This window comes from Globicephala melas, chromosome 1 (genome assembly GCF_963455315.2).
Source record: "Globicephala melas chromosome 1, mGloMel1.2, whole genome shotgun sequence".
NCBI lineage: Eukaryota > Metazoa > Chordata > Mammalia > Artiodactyla > Delphinidae > Globicephala > Globicephala melas.
Window position 1 is genome coordinate 74,312,959 of NC_083314.1, and position 18,962 is coordinate 74,331,920.

General features: G+C 45.4%; 1 protein-coding gene across 4 annotated transcripts; it reads left to right on the forward strand.

Annotated features, from left to right (window-relative positions):
* The first annotated feature begins 1,374 nt into the window (after positions 1 to 1,374).
* Positions 1,375 to 12,537, forward strand: LOC115844788 (ETS translocation variant 3). 4 transcript variants are annotated; one of them, XM_030842249.2, is made up of 5 exons: positions 1,375 to 1,589; positions 3,538 to 3,596; positions 4,189 to 4,426; positions 5,687 to 5,802; positions 11,335 to 12,537. In XM_030842249.2, the coding sequence occupies exons 2-5, from the start codon at positions 3,551 to 3,553 to the stop codon at positions 12,468 to 12,470; spliced, it is 1,536 nt and encodes a 511-aa protein (XP_030698109.1). In that variant the 5' UTR covers positions 1,375 to 1,589; positions 3,538 to 3,550; the 3' UTR covers positions 12,471 to 12,537. The 4 variants fall into 4 exon arrangements, with proteins under 4 accessions (XP_030698109.1, XP_030698110.1, XP_069902530.1 ...); XM_030842250.2 differs by having other exon boundaries at positions 3,541 to 3,596; XM_070046429.1 differs by lacking the exon at positions 1,375 to 1,589 and adding an exon at positions 1,809 to 1,834.
* The last annotated feature ends 6,425 nt before the right edge of the window (positions 12,538 to 18,962 follow it).

An 18,962-nucleotide genomic window follows, 5' to 3' on the forward strand; every position in this document is an offset into this window, starting at 1 on the left:
GAGGTTTCCTGTGAGCTAAAGAAAGGTATTTTAGCTTAACGCTCATTACATGGGAGGCAGAGTTCCCAGAGATAGTCGATTATGTATAATTTAAGGTTATAGGCAACATCCCTTTAGTGATTAACTTGTAGCAAACGCGATAAGATACAAAGGTTAAAGTAATGTATTCTTCCCTATTACAGTGGTCCTCTCTATGAGAGCACTTACATTTTGCTCATTTTATTCACCTACATAGGATTTTCTCACTAGAAAAGACCTTGTATCACCAATGCTATTATCCTTTCTTTTTAAACAGGAAAGGCAACTTTAGGCCCAGAGGGGACCAACTTACTAGTTAATTTACAGTAACTGGAGAATGGCTAGTGGCAAACCCAAAACTGGAAGCCAACTTTTCTAAAAACTAATGGTGATGTTTCATGTTCTTCCTGGCATTCAGGATATAAAGGTATTGTTACAACAGCGGTACAAAAAGAAGTTTACTCCTTTATCCCAAATTGTCCTTCAACTCCATTTCACTTCTGGCACTCTTATTGCTCATTTTAATTTACTTCACCTTTACTGATCCCCACTCCTCCCTCTTTTCTCCTTTTGGAGTGAAACCAGGCCTGGACATCACTCAGGCATATGGGGCTGGGGGTGGAGATAAAGTAGATGTTTGAGATCCTTAACCATTACTGAACCTTAAAGGAAGAACAAAAAATGCTTTGGATAACATGCTTATAACTGCTTGAGCACAAACAAAAGACGGAAGACAAAGAGAGGAGAGATGTAGTTGAATGACTTAGGGAGAAAACTTGCAAGCTGCTTAGATGTGGACAAATGAAGACTAAATGCAGGGGGTTGGGGGTCAGCGAGGAAACGTCACACTCCCGAGGTGGAGGGTGTAATGCCTAACTAAGCAAGGCGCTTCACAGAAAGCCTCGCGGATTCTTTTGTAAGTATCTGAAAAGACTCTTTTCTTAGATGGCAGCGAACGACCTCTGAGGTCTGTGGGTATCTCTTCCCATTGTGAAGGCGCTCCTCTCTGGGAGGTCGCAGGGCCCTTTTACGGAGAAACGGGGGACCCCCTCTCAGCGGTCTGGGGGAAGCTTTATGCCGGCGCTGGGCCCGTTCCCGTGGGTTCTGCGAGGTCCCCTCCCGAGACAGGCGTGACCCCCGGGTCAGCGCCTGGCCCACACCAAGCCGGCGGAAGAGCCCCCAGCAGCCCCGCTGGCCCCCTGCGAGTCCCGCCGAATCCCGCCCTGCCGCCCGCCGCGAGCGTGCCTAACGTGCCCCCGCAACGTGACGCACGCGCCGCGCCGGGGTGGCTGCGCGGGCAGCGCGGCGGGAGGAGCGCGCGCCGAGGGCTGGGTGCGGGCGGAAGTCGGCGTCTGCGGAAAGGAGAAAGGAAAGGGAGACGCGGCTGGGTGCGGCGCGGTGCGGCGCGGCTGCGAGACCGGCAGGAGGGCGCCGCCCCCTCCCCCGCCCTCTCCGCTGAGGATGGAAGTGACGAAAGCAGCCGAGGAGGTCACTTCCTGCTGGGGTGGATGAGGAGGAGCCGGAGACGCCGCGGAGGAGACCGGACCGAAGGCGGACCGTGCGGGGGAGAGGTGAGTCCTGGCCTCGCCGCCAGGTTCCTCTGGGCAGAACCCCCGGCTTCGGCGTGGACGGCGTCCCTGCGGTCGGGGCCGCCCGGCGAGCCACGTACCAACCCAGCCGGGCCTCCCCCAGTGCGGGGGGCGGGGGAGGGAGGGGGCCCCGCGGCTGAGGGGCGACGGGGATCCAGGCAGTGTTCGTGCGGTGGCTCCGCGGAGCTTCGAGGCCACGGGGCGAGGGAGGCCCGGCCGGGAGGCAGGTAGAAAGGAGGCTCCGGGGCTGCGGAAGTCGGGACCGGGAGCTGCAGCGGGGGATCCGCGGCACCAGACTCTGCAAGCCTCACTCTTTGGGGAATGGTCGCGGTCGGAGGGAGGCGAGGGGCCTGCCGGGCTTTGCAGAGTTGAGATGAGTGATCCTACTTGGACAGAGTGTCCTCGGAATGAATTTGCCTAAGGCATGGAGAGGCGCCTACGGGCCCCTGGGAGGGAGGCCTTTATGGGTGAAATCGGGGAGTTGGGATGTCGGGAGAGAGCTTCCTGGGCAAGTCATTGTTGCAGCGGGGTTTGGATCGCAGAGTCGTGGTGGGTGAAGGCATTCCGGTGGCAGAATAAAGACCCCGCGATCCGACAGAGCAATCTAGTTGTTAGCGTCCAGGGCAGCTTCCTGGAGCCGTGGGGAAATTAGTGTTTTTCCTCTCTCATTGTCACGGAGATGGAAGCAGCCGGGAGAGGAAACTCCTGCCTCAGCTCTGGGGCCTTGTTATTGTGTATCTTGTGTGTGTAACTCTGTGTCTGTGTTTATGTTTGTTTTTTCCTTCCTTTGGGGTATGTATCTCATCCTCATTCCCTGGTAGTTTCATAGCCCGAAACTTGCTGGTCTTCTTGATGTGTATGGTGAGAAAAAAGATTCAAAGGATCTAGAGGAATCCTAGGTTAGATGAAATTTCAAGATTAGGAATTTGTACCCACCCCACCCTGGGGTCACTAAGGCACCTACATTGCCTCCAGACTCCTGCTAATGTTGGTACTGAGGGCCTGTCATTCACCCTGGGGAACTGCCTGGCTGAGGGTAGATCTGCCTTCTGCCCGCATATCCCTCTGGCAGTTTTACCCTTCCCTCCTTTTTGTTAAAGGATGGACTGATACAGGCTGCTTGCTGCTGGGAACAGGAAATTTATTAAGGAACTGTAAATCTGAGTGGAATGAATTCAAATCACAGCCAGACTCCCTCCACTTGTTGAACAGAAGGTTCCCAGAAATGCTTGCTTTTTTTTCCTTCCTGTTAAAGGGAGAAAACGTAAAATGTTTTCTCAAAGAAAAATTGGGGGAGTGTGTGTGTGTGTTTGTATAGAGTAACTGTACATTTGGTGTGTTTACTTAATGTATCCCAGGGTGTTGTTTCAAGGAGGAAGGGGCAGTTTCTGACTGGGAGAAGTTTTCCTTCTCCCATCTCACATAATTCAGGAAAGTAAATCAAAATCAGATGTTCATTCCTGAGTGGCAATCAGATGGCTTTGGATTTTTTTTTTTTAACTCTTCTTTAAACTGGTACATCTGGGTGAACTCAGACTTGTGTATCTTGGCATCTGGGCCTGTCTAGTAATAGAAGACAAACTGTTTGACTTGTTTTGGCTGCGTTTTTGGACTCATTTCACCATACCCTTTTTTACATTTGAAGGACTGGTCAGGGGGAAGAAAGCAAATATTAAAAACAGTGTTTACAATTTGTGGCTTAAAGTCAGGTGGGAGATAATTATGGCCTTTGAAGCTGATGACTTGAGCACGCATCATTTGATGACTTGGGGATTAGCAGTTTGGAGGTGACATGTTTGGAAGAAAGAGGGTTACATAAGGAGGGAAAGACAGGGAAAAAGAAGTTTGGGGAAAGGCTGTGCCAGAACACATTGGGAGGATAATAAATAAATAGCACCTTAAAGTAATTGATGTGGCTTGTATCTCTCAGCAGGAGGGTGAAAATGAAAGCAGGCTGTAGCATCGTGGAAAAGCCAGAAGGAGGTGGAGGTGAGCAGAAGTTAATCATCTTCTGACATACCTGGAATGTCCCTCAGTGGTTCCTTTTCTCTCCACTTGGGTTTGGTTCACAAATGCCAGACCATGGCTGCCAGCCTCTTGACAGGGTAGATACTGCTAGGACAGTTGTAGGCTTGTTTCCTATGGATGAATGTTAACATGTCTGGTCACCACACCCTTATCCCGAGCTTTAGCATCTCTTTCCTGTTAGAGACACAATTCCAACCTTGAGGGTAAGGTTGTATTTTCCTAAAACATTATCTTTCCTTTTTGTTCCCTTTGGAACTTTCATGTCCTTACAGAAAGTAGGCATGAGATTTAGTAAGATCTGAAACGGTAAGAGATTAGACACCTGGGTGCTGCTGCCCAGCTCTTATCAGATTTAATGATTGCCACAAGGAAAGGTAACTTCTCTCTGCTTTCCTCTCGGCTATTGTGGTTAGCCCCAGCTGACCGAAAGTGTGTTTGTGGCATGTTTGCACAGCACTCTAGAGATTCTGAGCATTGGAATGTGAGGTTGGGGATACAGGTATGTATGTTCCTAGCTCCTGACTACCTTGATCTTGCCCTTTTCATATTAAAGGGTATCAGTTTCCTGACTGGGCCTATAAAACAGAGTCGTCCCCGGGCTCCCGGCAGATCCAGCTATGGCATTTCATCCTGGAGCTGCTGCAGAAGGAGGAGTTCCGCCATGTCATCGCCTGGCAGCAGGGAGAGTACGGGGAGTTTGTCATCAAGGATCCAGACGAGGTGGCCCGCCTCTGGGGCCGCAGGAAGTGCAAACCACAGATGAATTATGACAAGCTGAGCCGGGCCCTGAGGTGAGGGAAAGGATTCCCAAATCCATTGTGTTAACAGATTGGAAGGAGACTTAAGTAGTTTGGTGAATGTTAGATAAAAAAGGTATCAGGTGATAAGAGACTACACTAGTGAATAGGTGTAGCTTTTTTTTTTTTTAGGTGTAGCTTTAAAGTGGGAGTGGGAGCTATTGAATCTGGGTAGCACAGGCACAGGAGGAGAAAAGGCATATCTTTGGTTATATGTAGGAGGGAATTCCAACGTGGCTGGCACTGGATCCTGACAGCCAGTTCTGCTCTGTAGTGGGCGAGAATGTGTGGTGAAACCTGGATTGGAGCTCATTTATAATCCAAAAGATTAATTTACACTTCCCTGTTAGAAATCTCTTAGAATTTCTCTTTTTTAGGCTCTCCTGGAAGAAACTAGAAAAAGCGTGAAGCAAGCACACAAGAGAGCACTCACAGCATGGTAGTACCCTAGCTATTCAGGAACCAGTCAGCGAGCTCAGTGAGTTGTCAGTTCATAGGTTGCTCCAGCATGTCTAAAGATTGGTCACTATAAGTTTCTGCAGGTTTTCTTTTCCCCTTGTCAGTCTTTACATTTCATAACCCTTTAGCCCTCCAGGGGCCAGTTTATAACCTATGCCACTGAATAGATTCAAGCCTCAAGGTTCTACGTACATTGAAATCCCCTTGCCTTCCTTCACTGTTAGTGACCCTGAATGTAAAATCTGGGCAGCAGCATCGCTGGAGCCTCTCACTTCCTTTTGAAAGTGAAGTAGGCCAGGCTGACTGCTGTTTTCCAGATCAGGGTGTACCATTGTTTGACCTGCCACCATAAAACAGTTCTACATTCCTTTGTCTATGCCTTGAGCTTAGGCCTCCAGACTAACCACATCAGGTCTCCCAAGAGATTTGTCTGCCCCCACCTGGGCAAGGCAGAAAGGAGAAACAAGGCAGTGACATACAGTGGAACAGGAAGGAAATGGGCTAAAGAATTGAAACCATAGAGAGAGAGAGAAGAAGGTGGTTGGGGCTAGGATAGGTGTTCAGGATCTCAAAGTGAGATTGTCTTTGTAAAGGACTAGAATTTAGTTGAAAATTGAATAGGAAAAGTATGCTCTTAGGTCTCCCAGCTCTAACCTAAGGGCAAGGCTGCAAAAGAATGATAGTGATGTTTGCAAGTAATACTCAGCAAGAATTGTTGATCTTAGTCGTTACCTAAGTATATCAAAAACTGTCAGTAGCTAGAAGATAAATTGACGTGCATTCCTGTTTTTACAGATACTATTACAACAAGAGGATTCTTCATAAAACAAAAGGGAAAAGGTTTACTTATAAATTTAACTTCAACAAGCTGGTGATGCCCAACTACCCATTCATCAACATACGGTCAAGTGGTAAGATGCAAACCTCTCTTGGTGGGGAATAAATTTTGAGTTGAAAAGGAATTTTAAAACCCAGGTCTAATATGTGAAAATGTAAGTCCCAGTATATAATGCTGTAATACCCTGCCTAGTTGGTTGCTTTTCTCAGAAGCTTTCTTCTGGACCCTCAGAAACCGAAATCTAGGACATAGGTACATTATGAAGGGAAAACACACCCATGGTTTCTGTTATCTGCTCAGTGTGACTGGGAAAAGGAAAGGTGATCCCAGCAGGGGTTCAGGATTCCAGAAGCATATGTTGATTTAGGGAGTTGATGGGACTTTTAGAGACATGTGTTTATAGAGTCAAATATGAACCTAAATTTCTGGAGGAGGATTCAGTTTGAGATACACATGTTTGAGTTATCCTTGAATGGACAGTTGTAGAAATGATCAGAAAGAGAGAGACCTTCAGTGTAAAAAAAAAAAAAAAACAACCCAGGTCTAGGATTTGTCACATTTAAGGGGTATTTAGAAACACCGAAGTAATATGATCCCCTGGATTTCCTCTGCGTTCTTGCTCAAGTTTTCCCATTCATCTCACAGGAAGTGATAGACTCTGCAGCATCAAGATAGATTTGGTTTATTTGGTTCCTTTTTCTGCATATTATTTGTCATCTCCTAGATATTATTGCATTGTCCTCTTTAGGAATGGTGTTCCATAGGTTTGTGTTGATCTTTAAGTTCAGGACTCAGAGTTTTAACACCCTGCCCAGTGGCTCTTTCATAGACAAGAACTAGCTTCTACAAACACTTCCGATTTTCTATGAAACAACCAAGCTCACCCTTATCAAGTGAATATCATCAAAACCACAGCATCCTTGATCACAGAAAGGAGGTTCATATGTTTGCAGTGAAAAGCAGTGTCTTTGATCTGCACCAACAACGCCTCAGAGAACAGGACTCTGGGGTTACTTGACCTTCTCTCCTCTGAAGTGCTGCAAGGCTTCCCCTCTAGGCTCTCCACAGGACAGGTTTCCATTACAGCTTCTCACAGAGGTTTTGGGTCTGCCTCTCAGGGATGCAGAAAGCAGTCTCTGATAAGGATGTTTGTTTGTTTGTTTTAAGATGCAAATCAGACCTCTGCCTAAGAAAATAGATTGTGTTTAACTAGTTTCTGAGCAGTCCATTAATGCTCTGTCTTTGTGGCATTGTACAAGGCCAAGAAATCTGATTGTGATTCTGTAGTATTACAACTTCTCAGAGAAAAGTTGGAAGAAACCTGAAAAATTAGAGCAGGGGTGTGGCTGAGAGAATATAATGCTGAGATCCGTGGCAGATATGTAATTACTACACACAACAAGTTAGGGCAGTTTTAGCTTGATGCTGCTATCATTACAGTTCCATCTCTTCTGTAACCACTCCCTTCTGTCCCTGGGGCATGCATTTAAAAAAAAATAAAAGTGGTATTGGAATGCATCTCTCTAATTACAACCTGTTTTCTTTCCTTGTGCCTGAGGGAGAGGCGTTAGGAAATCAAACCTGTTCTAACCACTGGAATCTTGTTTCCTCTATTTTTCACCCTTACCCCCCTCCTGTGTACCTAGAGGAATTTTGACTCTAGCTGGGTATACCAGAGTGTGTGAGTCTTGTTCTTCTGTCTTTGACCCATTTTTTTTCTATTGAAAACCCACAAGTCTAGCCACTTGGACAACCTGGAATGGGGCATTCATCAGCCCTTGGGAGTAATATGCTTTTCCAGGGAAAGGAAATCTGGACCCTCACTATATGAAGACTCTGGTCTAGAAACCTAACAGTAGTGGCCTAGCACCGCCTATCGTGCCTGAAGGTGGTTGAACCAACATTGATCCTTAACTAAGCTCAAGATCCTAATCAAAAAGTCATGGGGAAAGCAAAACTTTTAGGGATACTACTTCGTTTTTACATCCTGGTTACAGATAACCCCAAAGAACTAGAGTCATTAGTTCATAGAGAACTTTTACGCAGATAGACCAGATGTTTCAGGTTAACTTTTATGATGACAAAGGAATGTAACATTTATTGAACATCTACTTAATGGGGGTACTTTTGCCTAGTGTTTTTGTGAATTAACTCATGCAACTCTCCTAGCCAAATAAAGTATACATCTCAGTACCCTCATTTTACAAATGATAAAATTAAGGATGACAGGGCTTCCCTGGTGGCGCAGTGGTTGAGAGTCCGCCTGCCGATGCAGGGGACACGGGTTCACGGGTTCGTGCCCCCGTCCGGGAAGATCCCACATGCCGCGGAGCGGCTGGGCCCGTGAGCCATGGCTGCTGAGCCTGCGCGTCCGGAGCCTGTCCTCAGCAATGGGAGGGGCCACAACAGTGAGAGGCCTGCATGCCGCAAAAAAAAAAAAAAAATTAAGGATGACAGCAAAGTCAAAGATTGATCAGAGTGGCTTGAATACAGTTATCTGTCGGACACTTTCTCAGGAAACAATTCTTGAGAGATTGAGCTATTGAAATAGATCATACATTCCTTCTCTGGTTTTCGATTCATTCATTTGTTCAACAGATAATGTGTTAAGCCCTAAAGAAAAAGAAAAAGATTATGGGGGAGTTCTTTCCCTCAAGGAACTTAAAATTTAGCAGGAGAGATAAGATATATGAGGTTTAACACAATTCGGAATACAATGTGGAATGTGATAAATGCTCGAAGAAGCAGAGCTATGTGGATTAAGATCCTGGAGGCTAGAGAGATATTGTCTAGATGGTGGGTTGATACAGTTGGGCTATTTTGAACTGTGTGTTTTTAAAAATAGAAGCAATACATTTAAATTTTTTATTATTTTTTAATATTTAATGTTTAAATGTATTTTTAATATTTACATTAAAATGTATTTTTTAAATGTACTTACATAGGAAACCTTGGAAAGATACAGAAGATACTAGTAAAAATGCTGCCTGTCAGGGTGTGGGGAGAGAGCAGACCAGTTCAAGGATGGACTTGAGACCTCACTTCACCCCACCCCAGTTTTTTTATCTTTATTTTAGGAAACTTTAAAGCTACAGAAAAATTGAGGAAAAAATTGAACATCGAACACCCATATATCCTCTACCTAGATTCACTAATCAATAGATAAACATTTGCTTTATATTTCCATATACTTTTTCTATTTTCTGAGATTAAGTTGCAGATGTGACACTTCATCCCTGTGTACTTCAGTATGTATCTCCCAAGTACAAGGACATTCTCCTTCTACTCACAACATTACCATACCCAGGAAGTTTTAACATGCTCTAATACTGTTATCTAATATATGTTCCATATTTAAATGATACATGCCTTTTAAAGTTTTGCTTTTTTAATCATGATCATTGTCTAATAAAAAATTATTTATTTTAACAAACACATGCAGTTTGCTATGCGCTGGTACCAGTTTAAGGACTTTACAAATATTAACTCTTGTAGTTTTCATAGCATGAGGATTAGTCCTGTTATTATCCATTTTACAGGTAATGAAACTGAGGCACGGAAAAGTAAGTAAGTTACCTAGAGTAACACAGCTATTAAGTGGTAGGGCCGGGGTTTGAACTTAGACAAGGGCCTTATTCCATTTTGCTAAAGGGGTTCAAAAACCAGTTGGTTACCTACTACTACTACTCTGATTTCATAGTGGCTCCACGAAGGTTGTCTTCTTCAAAGCAGTGTTATTCATACTTCTTTTAGCAGCAAACTTAGTTTTCAGACAAAGTCTTAGATTTGTTATCTCAACATACTGATACAACATATAAAAATAGGGCTGCTGCAGTTACTCAGAGGTGAGGGATCCAGAATGCCACCTACAAATTGCCTTCCTTCACTCCCTCTAAATGCATTTGGAAAATGCTATGTATTCTGTCTCCTTTTTGCAGATTTACAGTGTGCCTTAGCCTGTGTAGGGACTGAGATAGCCTCCAGTTTAGAAAAAACAAAGCAAAAAACTAAATTGTTTAGGAGATGAGACCTTCTCTACCACCTCCCTTCCCCCCCACACATTATACTTATTCAGTCCTTCAGAACACATAGAAGTGTTTTTTTGCTTTTGAATAGATGTGCTCTTAATACAAAATAAAGATCCAGGAGAATCAAAAAAGAATAGAATTTTAGCCATTGTAATAAGCTAGTAGAAGTGATACTTTGGAGACCCTCTTGACTCTACTCAAATTATATTCAAGGTCATCCATCTGTTTTTCCTAATTGTGCAATTAAATCAGTGGTTTTAGAAAAAAGACCTGCAGACCAGTTTTCTGTGGAACATCATTTTGAAATGCTGCGCTGGCGCAGTGTTACTCAGGCATATGTGCCAAGAAAGCTACAGTCTTGCACATACCTACCGACTCCAGAGTCCTATCTGAGGATGACTCAATTATAACAAGAATAGAAGACTGCAAGCAATTCCTACCCACATCGTATCTCGTGCACCTTTTTTGTTTCTTCTCCTGGATCACCACACTTCACTTATTTGGGTTTTTCTTATTTTTTCTTCTCATTTATCCTTCCCTCAGAGTAAAAATAGCCCTCCTGACATCATCAGTGATAGAAGCCACTGATGCCTCCCAGGCGCCCAAAGGGTCCCTGAGGCCTCATACCTCTCTTATGCTCTGATTGTCAGGAGGACCTTTTCGGGGGAGTTAACTCGTGAGGCTCTGAAGTTGACATGTGTAGCACAGTGTTGGTTTCGGCCTAGAGCTTCAGTTTTTACTCTGATTTTGGGAGAAGTGGTAGGTACTCGACTTTCTCGCAGCGTCCTCAGTGCTTGAAAGCAGGATGGTAGTGGAGATCATTATACAGTATATGTATAATAGAAAATAGATTGGAGAGATTTAAAAATTTTTGAATCTCTACAAAGTAGTGATTGTATATCAGAAATGATAAAAGGTACACCATGAGAACCTACCTTAACAAACATAGCCTCTTTTTGTGATCTGTTTTTGTTCTTAAAATGTGGTCTTGTTTGTGTTCATATATGTGGGGTGCAGGGTCTTCGGCCTTTTAATGCATTGTTTACATACATATCGTTCCCAGTTTCGTTCATTGCCTTTGGTTTGCTTGCTTACTTTATAGATACGGCCAAAGTTATGAAAATAAGAAAAGATGATTTGCAAAGCTGAGAGTTAAAGCAGGTGATATATATACAGTATTTAGAGTTGCAGAGGAGAAGGCTGTAATACCCATTCATTCATTCAACTGGTAGTTATTAAGCACCTACTAATTATTAAGCCCTGAACTGCTGGAAATCTACTTGCAAATAATAGGAAGTCCCTGCCTTCATGGGATTTATGTTTTAGAATACAGATAGACAAGTAAATGATATTTTGGATAGTAATGAGTACTGTGAAGACAGTAAGACTCTAGAGAAAGGTGGCGACTAAACTGAGTATAGGAAGCTGAGGAGACAGGCAGCTGAGGGATTCAGTCCAGCCGGAATGTTTATTTTCTGTTGCTCTTCAACATCTTGTACTTGTTTAGCATAAGTAAAATTGCTGATAATGAATGACCGGACCTCCAAAGTGGCCTTTTGTCTTTTCCTCCCTCACAGGTGTGGTTCCTCAGAGTGCACCAGCAGTGCCAACAGCCTCTTCCCGCTTCCACTTCCCACCTCTGGACACCCATTCTCCAACCAGTGATGTGCAGCCAGGGCGGTTCTCTGCTAGCTCCCTAACTGCTTCTGGCCAGGAGTCAAGCACTGGCACTGATAGAAAGGTGGAGCTTTCGGAGCTGGAGGATGGCTCGGCCGCTGACTGGCGCCGGGGTGTGGATCTCATGTCCTCCCGAAATGCTGTCGGCGGAGGGATTGGCCATCAGAAGCGCAAACCTGACATCATGCTTCCCCTGTTCTCTAGGCCAGGGATGTACCCTGACCCCCATAGTCCCTTCGCCATCTCTCCCATCCCCGGCCGTGGAGGCGTCCTGAATGTCCCCATTTCACCAGCCCTCTCCCTGACTCCCACCATCTTCTCCTATAGCCCGTCGCCAGGCCTGAGCCCCTTCACCAGCAGCAGTTGCTTCTCCTTCAACCCTGAGGAAATGAAACACTACCTTCATTCTCAAGCCTGTTCTGTGTTCAACTACCATCTGAGTCCGCGGACATTTCCTCGTTACCCAGGGCTCATGGTTCCACCGCTGCAGTGCCAGATGCATCCTGAGGAGTCAACCCAGTTTTCCATCAAGCTGCAGCCCCCACCTGTCGGGCGGAAGAACCGGGAGAGGGTGGAGAGCAGCGAGGAGGCAGCGCCTGTCACTGTTCCCACGCTGGCTCCTGTCCCCCCGAGAATTAAGGTGGAACCAGCCTCTGAGAAGGATCCTGAGAGTCTCAGGCAGTCGGCACGAGAAAAGGAGGAGCGCTGTCAAGAAGAGGGCAGTGTGCCAAGCAGGACCACAGAAGAGGAAAAAGGCACCATCTTTGCCCGCCCAGCTGCACCGCCTGTCTGGCCCTCTGTACCCGTTAGCACCCCAAGTGAAGAACCCCTAGAGGTGACTGAAGACAGTGAGGACAGGCCTGGCAAAGAGCCCGGTGCACCTGAGAAGAAAGAAGATGCCCTGATGCCCCCCAAGCTTCGGTTGAAGCGGCGCTGGAATGATGACCCTGAAGCCCGGGAGCTGAGTAAGAATGGCAAGTTCCTCTGGAATGGGTCAGGACCCCGGGGCTTGGCAACGGCTGCTGCTGACGCTTAGAACTGGAAGCTGATTGGGAGCTGTTTATACTATAATCAAACACATACATGTATTTATGTAGCAAGATTTCAGGGTGGGGGGGTGGGAGGGAATTAGGCTGGTTTGATCCTTCTAGGGGCATAGACTTGTATTTTTATGTTTGGGGGATAGGATGGGGGTATCTTCTGTTGTAAATTAGATGGGATGTGAACACACTTTTTTTCCTGGTGAGTAGGACATGGGAAGGGTATTGAACTGAAAGAAGAAAGAGCCTCTGTTTCCTGTTGAGGCTTACACTTTCTGACAAACTCCCAGAGGGCCAAGATACTGTTTGGTCCCATGATAGTTCAGGTTCCAGACTTGTTTCTTTTCTATTGTATTTGTATGTGGAAAGCCATTAATGAATTTATTTTGCTCTGAGACATACACATAAAAGGGAAAGGGGCGTGGTTGGGAGGTTGAGCAGTGAGAGACCATTAATACTAAGTATTTTGCCTGAAATGTTTCTTTATAATTATTTCAGGGGAGGAATAAGAATCTCAGTCTTATGGGGGCAGGAGGATGTTCAGGTGTTGCTCTTTTTCTTTTTCCCTTTGTTGTTGTTGTTCGGCTTCTTTTTTTTTTTTCCTTTTATAAAATGTTTTCAGGAAACGTGAAATGTACTGCCAGTTAGAGCGGGGCTGGCAAGGCACAGGCGCTGAGCCTTCAGCTTCGTTGTTGAGACAGGAAGCCCTGCTGTGAATTTCTTGGACATTTCACCTACTTCACCTATTAAGAAGCCATGAGGAGTTATAAACTCTTGTTCAGGGAAGAAAGAAGAGGGCAGGAGGATGTAACCCAATGCCTTTAAAAACAAAAACACAAAAATGCTCTTTTTTTTTTTCCATCGTGGGTTTGGGGAGCCAAACCAACGTGTGACTGAGCGAGTTGACTGAGAGACGTGACAGAGTTGAAGATGTCTTTCTGCAGTGTCTGGTTCTCTTATCGTCTTCTTAAGTCAAAGCCTTAACAATGAACATACTTCAACATGATACGGGTCTGTCAACGTAAACCTGTAAAAGGGCATAGACATCTTTTCGGATGATCCAGGAGTGTTGGAAGATGGTTAAATTTTAAGCTGGTATTTAATCATCCCCACTTGATGTATTGGGATAGGTAGCAAAAAGGCAGGATTGTGGGAGTTAAGGGCAGATGAAACCTGGAAACACAGAAGGTAGCTGGGGGTACAAGTGGATGTTTAGGAAGCTGAAAGAAGCGGTAGACAGGAGACAGAAGGGAGACAGATGCCAAGAGGCCTGGTGTAAGTGAAGCAGTGGGTGTCTGTCCTGTTGTGGTGTTGCCGTTCTTGCCATACCCATTCCCCTAGATTGTACTAATTCTCATGATCAATTGACTATCCTGCATGAGACCCCAGGAATTGTTTCTTCATGGGAAATTCCCTTCCAGCAACTTCAAAGGAATGGGAAAGTATTGATCTTACATGAATCGAAAGGAGCCTGGATTAGGGGCAGAGAGAAAGAAGCCACAGCCAACTGTGTGTGTGTGTGTGTGTGTGTGTGTGTGTGTGTGCGTGCGCACGTGCACATGTAAGTACACAGTAGTATACAGAAATACCAAACATGGCTCAGATCCACGAGCAGCAGAGAGAAGAAAGAACTGCGTCTCTGATAGGAGCAAGGAGTGGGCACAGGGATGTTGTCTAGAAATTGGAGAGATAGATTCCCGGCTCCATCTCAGCGTAGGTGAACTCAGTGTACCAAGAAGCACTTGAGGGTTGTCTTCTCATGGTGAGGGGGGGCGTCTGTTTTAAACTGGAGTGCGTGCGTGAGAGAGGGGCCCAGGAGAGGTTCGAGCCGGTGGGTGAGTTGTTAGGTGGCTTAAGAGGACTTGAGTCCATCATGCTCTTTTTCGGCAGTTGTCCTCCCCCTTGTTTGATTCAAATTCCGTGAGTGACTTGTCTTTCCCTGGGAAAAGGATTAGGAGAATGGTCCCTAACAACTCAGGCTTTGGTCAGGCTGCCTTTGGTTGGTTGTGTTTTTGTCGGTTTCTTTCTCTGTACCTCGACTTACCTCGAATCAGAAAGCAAGCCCAGGCAGGTGGAAGAGGCATCTCTGCTTGGCATTGCCCAATCTAACCAGGGAGGCTGGCTGCCCACCGTCTCTGTCCACTAGAGGGGAGGGCCGGCAGGTGTCAGTATGAACTCAGGAATAGAAACATGAGGCCTTTAAAATAAGAGGGAGAAAAATCCGTGATGCAAACCTGTAACCCCCTAGAACCCAAGTGCCAGAATTAATTCCTAGATGCTGCTTCTGTTTGAATAAAAAGTCACAGCTTTTACACTTGAAAAAAACACTCAAAAAATGTTCAACTCCATGAAAACTGTTTTTGGCTTTAAGAAATTGTTTGGTGTTTAACTGTTTCCTTTGATTGCCATTCCACCAGTAAATTGTTGGTTGATTTGCACTGCACACTGGGGTTGGGGGGAGGGTCCTACACAGAGCCAGACTTGGGCTTGCCAGGGAAGTGGACCAGGGGATGTGGAGGTCACTGATATTTCCTGGAGCAAAGGGGTGGGAGATAGTTTTTCTTCCCCGAGCCCACTCTGGGCAGCACCTGTCACCAGCCTGGCACAAAGCCAGGCCTTTCTCTTCCGCGAGCATCTCATCACTGAACAGCAGGTGGAAAGGGGGGGACAACACCAGACGTATTTTGCCTCCCCATTTTTTCCACCTTTTGCTGTGCCAAATGTTTAACATTTTGCAAATACAGATCTTGAACATGTATTAAGAACCTGTTCAAACTGTTTGCTTTTTTGACTCTAGAGAAGAAAACAGTAGAGATCTCTTCAGGGCATCCAGCCTTGCTGAGCTTTTCTCTTTTTTTGTTTAAGAACGGCTAGGAGTGAAATATAAACAATTCACTAAGTCCCTTCAACCCCCAGTTTTCAAGCTGCACTGCATTAAACCCAGCTCGCTAACTAACACAGGGAATTACTGCACCCTCGTCCTCAGTGGGCCAAGAAACTTTCAGAAGCATTAAAAAAAAAAAAAAATAGTTGAAGTATACCACTTCTCACCAAGCGGGTAGAGTCAGTTGGCTGTTTGTCCCTTGTTTTTTATTTATTCCATAATTATGTTTGTGTTTTTTGTTTTGTAGACAGTAATGGAACATACTTTTAAATTTTGTTCAAAAGAAAAAAAACTTTGATCCAATCTTTCAAGAACTGTTCCATTTTTTTGTTTCTTCTTGGGGGAAAAAAAGTTACCAGTTAATTTGTTTTGAAATATTTAGGCATTCTTTGAGTTATAAAATTGCGATGCAGGGATTTTGGGGAATTCACATGTGAAAGATGACTTCACTAGTTACCCGCTTAAGCAGAATAAAGTGTGTATATGTACATAAAATGTAAGTAATCTTAACTCCATTGTGCAGTGCCTTTTAGATGTTCCGCTTTCTATAAATTCAAATTTTTGCATATATATATTATATATATATGATGTAATGTTATAGAAATATATGTATAATATACATATTTTTTCCAGGGGTATCTGATAGCTCTGTATTTTGTTATGGAAGTTGAAAGAAAAAAAAGTATTTTACCTCAGAAATTAAAGTTAAATAAAATTTTAAAAAAATACGTTTAAGTAATGTTTGCGGAGCGTTGGTTTTGTTGTTGAGACACTAAGCCAGGGTGGTCATGCCAGAGAATGTGCCGCGTGCATGCTAGCTCACCCCCCTCCACACTTTTTATTCCTGTTGTGCAGGGGCCAACACAGCGAGGGTAGGTCCCTTAACAGCTTTGGAGGTTGTCAATTTCCTTGAGTCAATAGGTGCTGCTAGATAAAGGACCACTGAAGCCAGGGACACGAGTTAGTGGGGAAATTTCTACCTCAAGATTGATTTGAGGATTCATTAAGAGTACATGGCAAAGCCCGACCCAGTAGGCCACACTTTGTATGAATCTATATGAAGTGTTCAGAATAGGCAAATCCACAGACAACATAGATTAGTGGGTGCAGTGAAGCGTGACTGCTAATGGGCCACGTATTCTTTTTGGGGTGATGAAAATGTTCTGGAGTTCGTGGTGATAGTGGTACGACAATTTGAATAGAAAGGCCACTGAATTAAAATCACTCTAAAAGGGTGACTTTTCAGCCATGTGAATAATCATCCCAATAAAGGTGATTTGGGGATGATTGATTTTGTTTTGTTTTTAAGTACATGACAAGCCAGTGCTAGGGAAACCTAGTATTTCCTGGTAGAGGACAGGAATCCAGAGGAGTAGGAGATCTTCATGGGGTGTTGAGTATCATACGACACACCCTAAGAAAAATGGTGCCGGACTAAGTATTCTCGTTTTACTCTTGAGATAAGGCAAAGTGATCTTCTAAAGATATCAACGTTGGTAGAATCACAGCCAGGTGTTAAATTTGACTTCTATGGAAGGGTCCTGTGAGTTCAGAAAGGCTGAAATTGATGAGGGGTGAGGCTAAAGAGGCAAACTAGGATGGATTATGAAGGGTCGTAGGAGACGCCGAGAGTTCACATTTTACTCTGCTAGCAATGGCCATCCCCAATATTACGCAAAAGAGTTTGGGCTAGACCACAGAGGAGCATGAAGGCCCGCTTGTCAAATTAACATTTCTGCTTAAGAAGACTATTAACTCATTTTGGCAGGAAAAGGTGAAATGACAGAGGCTAACTGGTTGACTCCCTGAAGCAACCCAAATCAGGCTGGGAATGAATGCATGGGCTTGGGTGCAGACCCTCCTGCTAGGACAGCCTCCTGATTTCTTTTCCTTCCTCAGGCTGCTGAAAGCAAAGTGAGACTTGTTAGGCATGAAACTGGTTATAGTTTTGAGCTCGGGATTCCAGGCCACCGGTTCTGCCACCCCATGTTGACCATTCAGTGCATAGAATTGGATGGGAATTATTCAAATTCTGAGCAAAGAGGAGTGAGTGGTGGTGAGCAGGGAGGAAGAAGCGAGGAAAGAGATGGAGCTTCAAGGTGAGAACACTTTGGGGGGGGCAGGGGAGGAAGGATGAGGGGAAAGTAAGTCTCAGAGCCTGTGACATGAGCGAGTAGGGAATAACCCCTTCAAAGCCTCCCCAATATCTCCCTGTTCACAGTCCTTACTTTAGTTTAGAAGGCCCTTCAGATTACCCTTCCAGCCTCATCCTTAACCACACAAACATGCATACACACACTCTGTCAGCCCACGTAAAACCTAAGATCCAACCGTAACAGCCAGCGCAGAGACAGCAGTTACCACGTGCCAGGCATGTTAAGGGCTTACTTGTATTAATCCCCATTTCATCAAGGGGAGCACTAAATCACAGAGACATTAACTGGTATGACCGGGGTTCAAGCCCCAACACCTGTGTTCTTAACCACTCATGCCATAAGGCCTCTTGGCCCTGCTGAACTCACTGCCTGGAGACAGACATCTTTCCTCCACTTCACCTGACCAATTACATCTTTTCCAGAACTCAGATGTCATTGCCTCCAGGGGCCTTTCCTGGGCACTCGTCTGTGTGCTATTGCAGCCCGTGTTTACCTCTGTGCCACCACCCTAAGACAATCTTGTCAGTGCTCTGCCGGTCCGGTTTCTCGCAGGATGTTCCAGAAGCCGAGGGCTGGTGCAGGGGTCGTTTCGTTTTCTCCAGTGCCCAGCACACTGCCCGGAACCTGAGGATGCTTGATGAGTATTTGCTGGATAAATGAATAACAAGAAATATAGGAAGGAGGTTTGATTGTCCAGATAGAGAATGCCAGTTTGGAATACTGAGGACAGAAGGAAGACTGCTGTCTCAGTCATCCCCCGACTCCACCACCCCTAACCCCTCTCGTCACAGCTTCTGCTTCCCTCCTCTCTCAGGAGCTGGGTGTGTTGACTCCCTGAGGAAGGGAGATAAAGTGGAATTGGCTCTAATCCCATAGTCCCACCCGTGCCATTTTGCTGGCTGTGAGTCCTTGGGCAGATTATGGAAGCTCTCCGTGCCTCTACTTCTCTATTTTAGAAGATGGTTCTGAAGATTAAATGACGCACATAAAGCATTTAGTACTCAAAGTCCTTTTTTAAATGACATGACAGAGACATTTACGCCTGTACTCTGTACAGGGCTTTTGCCTTCACATCACTTCCGTCGGCCCCTCTCAAGAGGAGGTAAGATACTATTGTTGCGGGAAGGGGGACTCCTTCCAGGGCCCTAGAGTGGGCTCTTGTCTAACACTCGGAGATGAATTGTCCGAGGAGACACACTTACTGACAAAGCAAGAGACTTTATTGGGAAGGGGCGCTGGGGCAGAGAGCCACAGGGTAAGGGAACCCAGGAGGACTGCTCTGCCACGTGGCTCGCAGTCTCGGGTTTTATGGTAATAGGCTTAGCTTCTGGGTTGTCTCTGGACAATCATTCTGGCTCAGGGTCCTTCCTGGTGGCGCGCACATCGCTCAGCCAATAGATTCTAGTGAGAAGGATTCTCGGAGGTTGATAGGACATATGGACTGGTGT

Bases quoted from the DNA above. Each gene is read 5' to 3' on its own strand.
- LOC115844788 (XM_030842247.2), top strand. From the start codon at position 3,518: ATGTGGCTTGTATCTCTCAGCAGGAGGGTGAAAATGAAAGCAGGCTGT. The intron at 3,597-4,188 runs GTGAGCAGAAGT...TTCATATTAAAG, and splicing joins AAAGCCAGAAGGAGGTGGAG to GGTATCAGTTTCCTGACTGG. The intron at 5,803-11,334 runs GTAAGATGCAAA...CCTCCCTCACAG, and splicing joins CATCAACATACGGTCAAGTG to GTGTGGTTCCTCAGAGTGCA.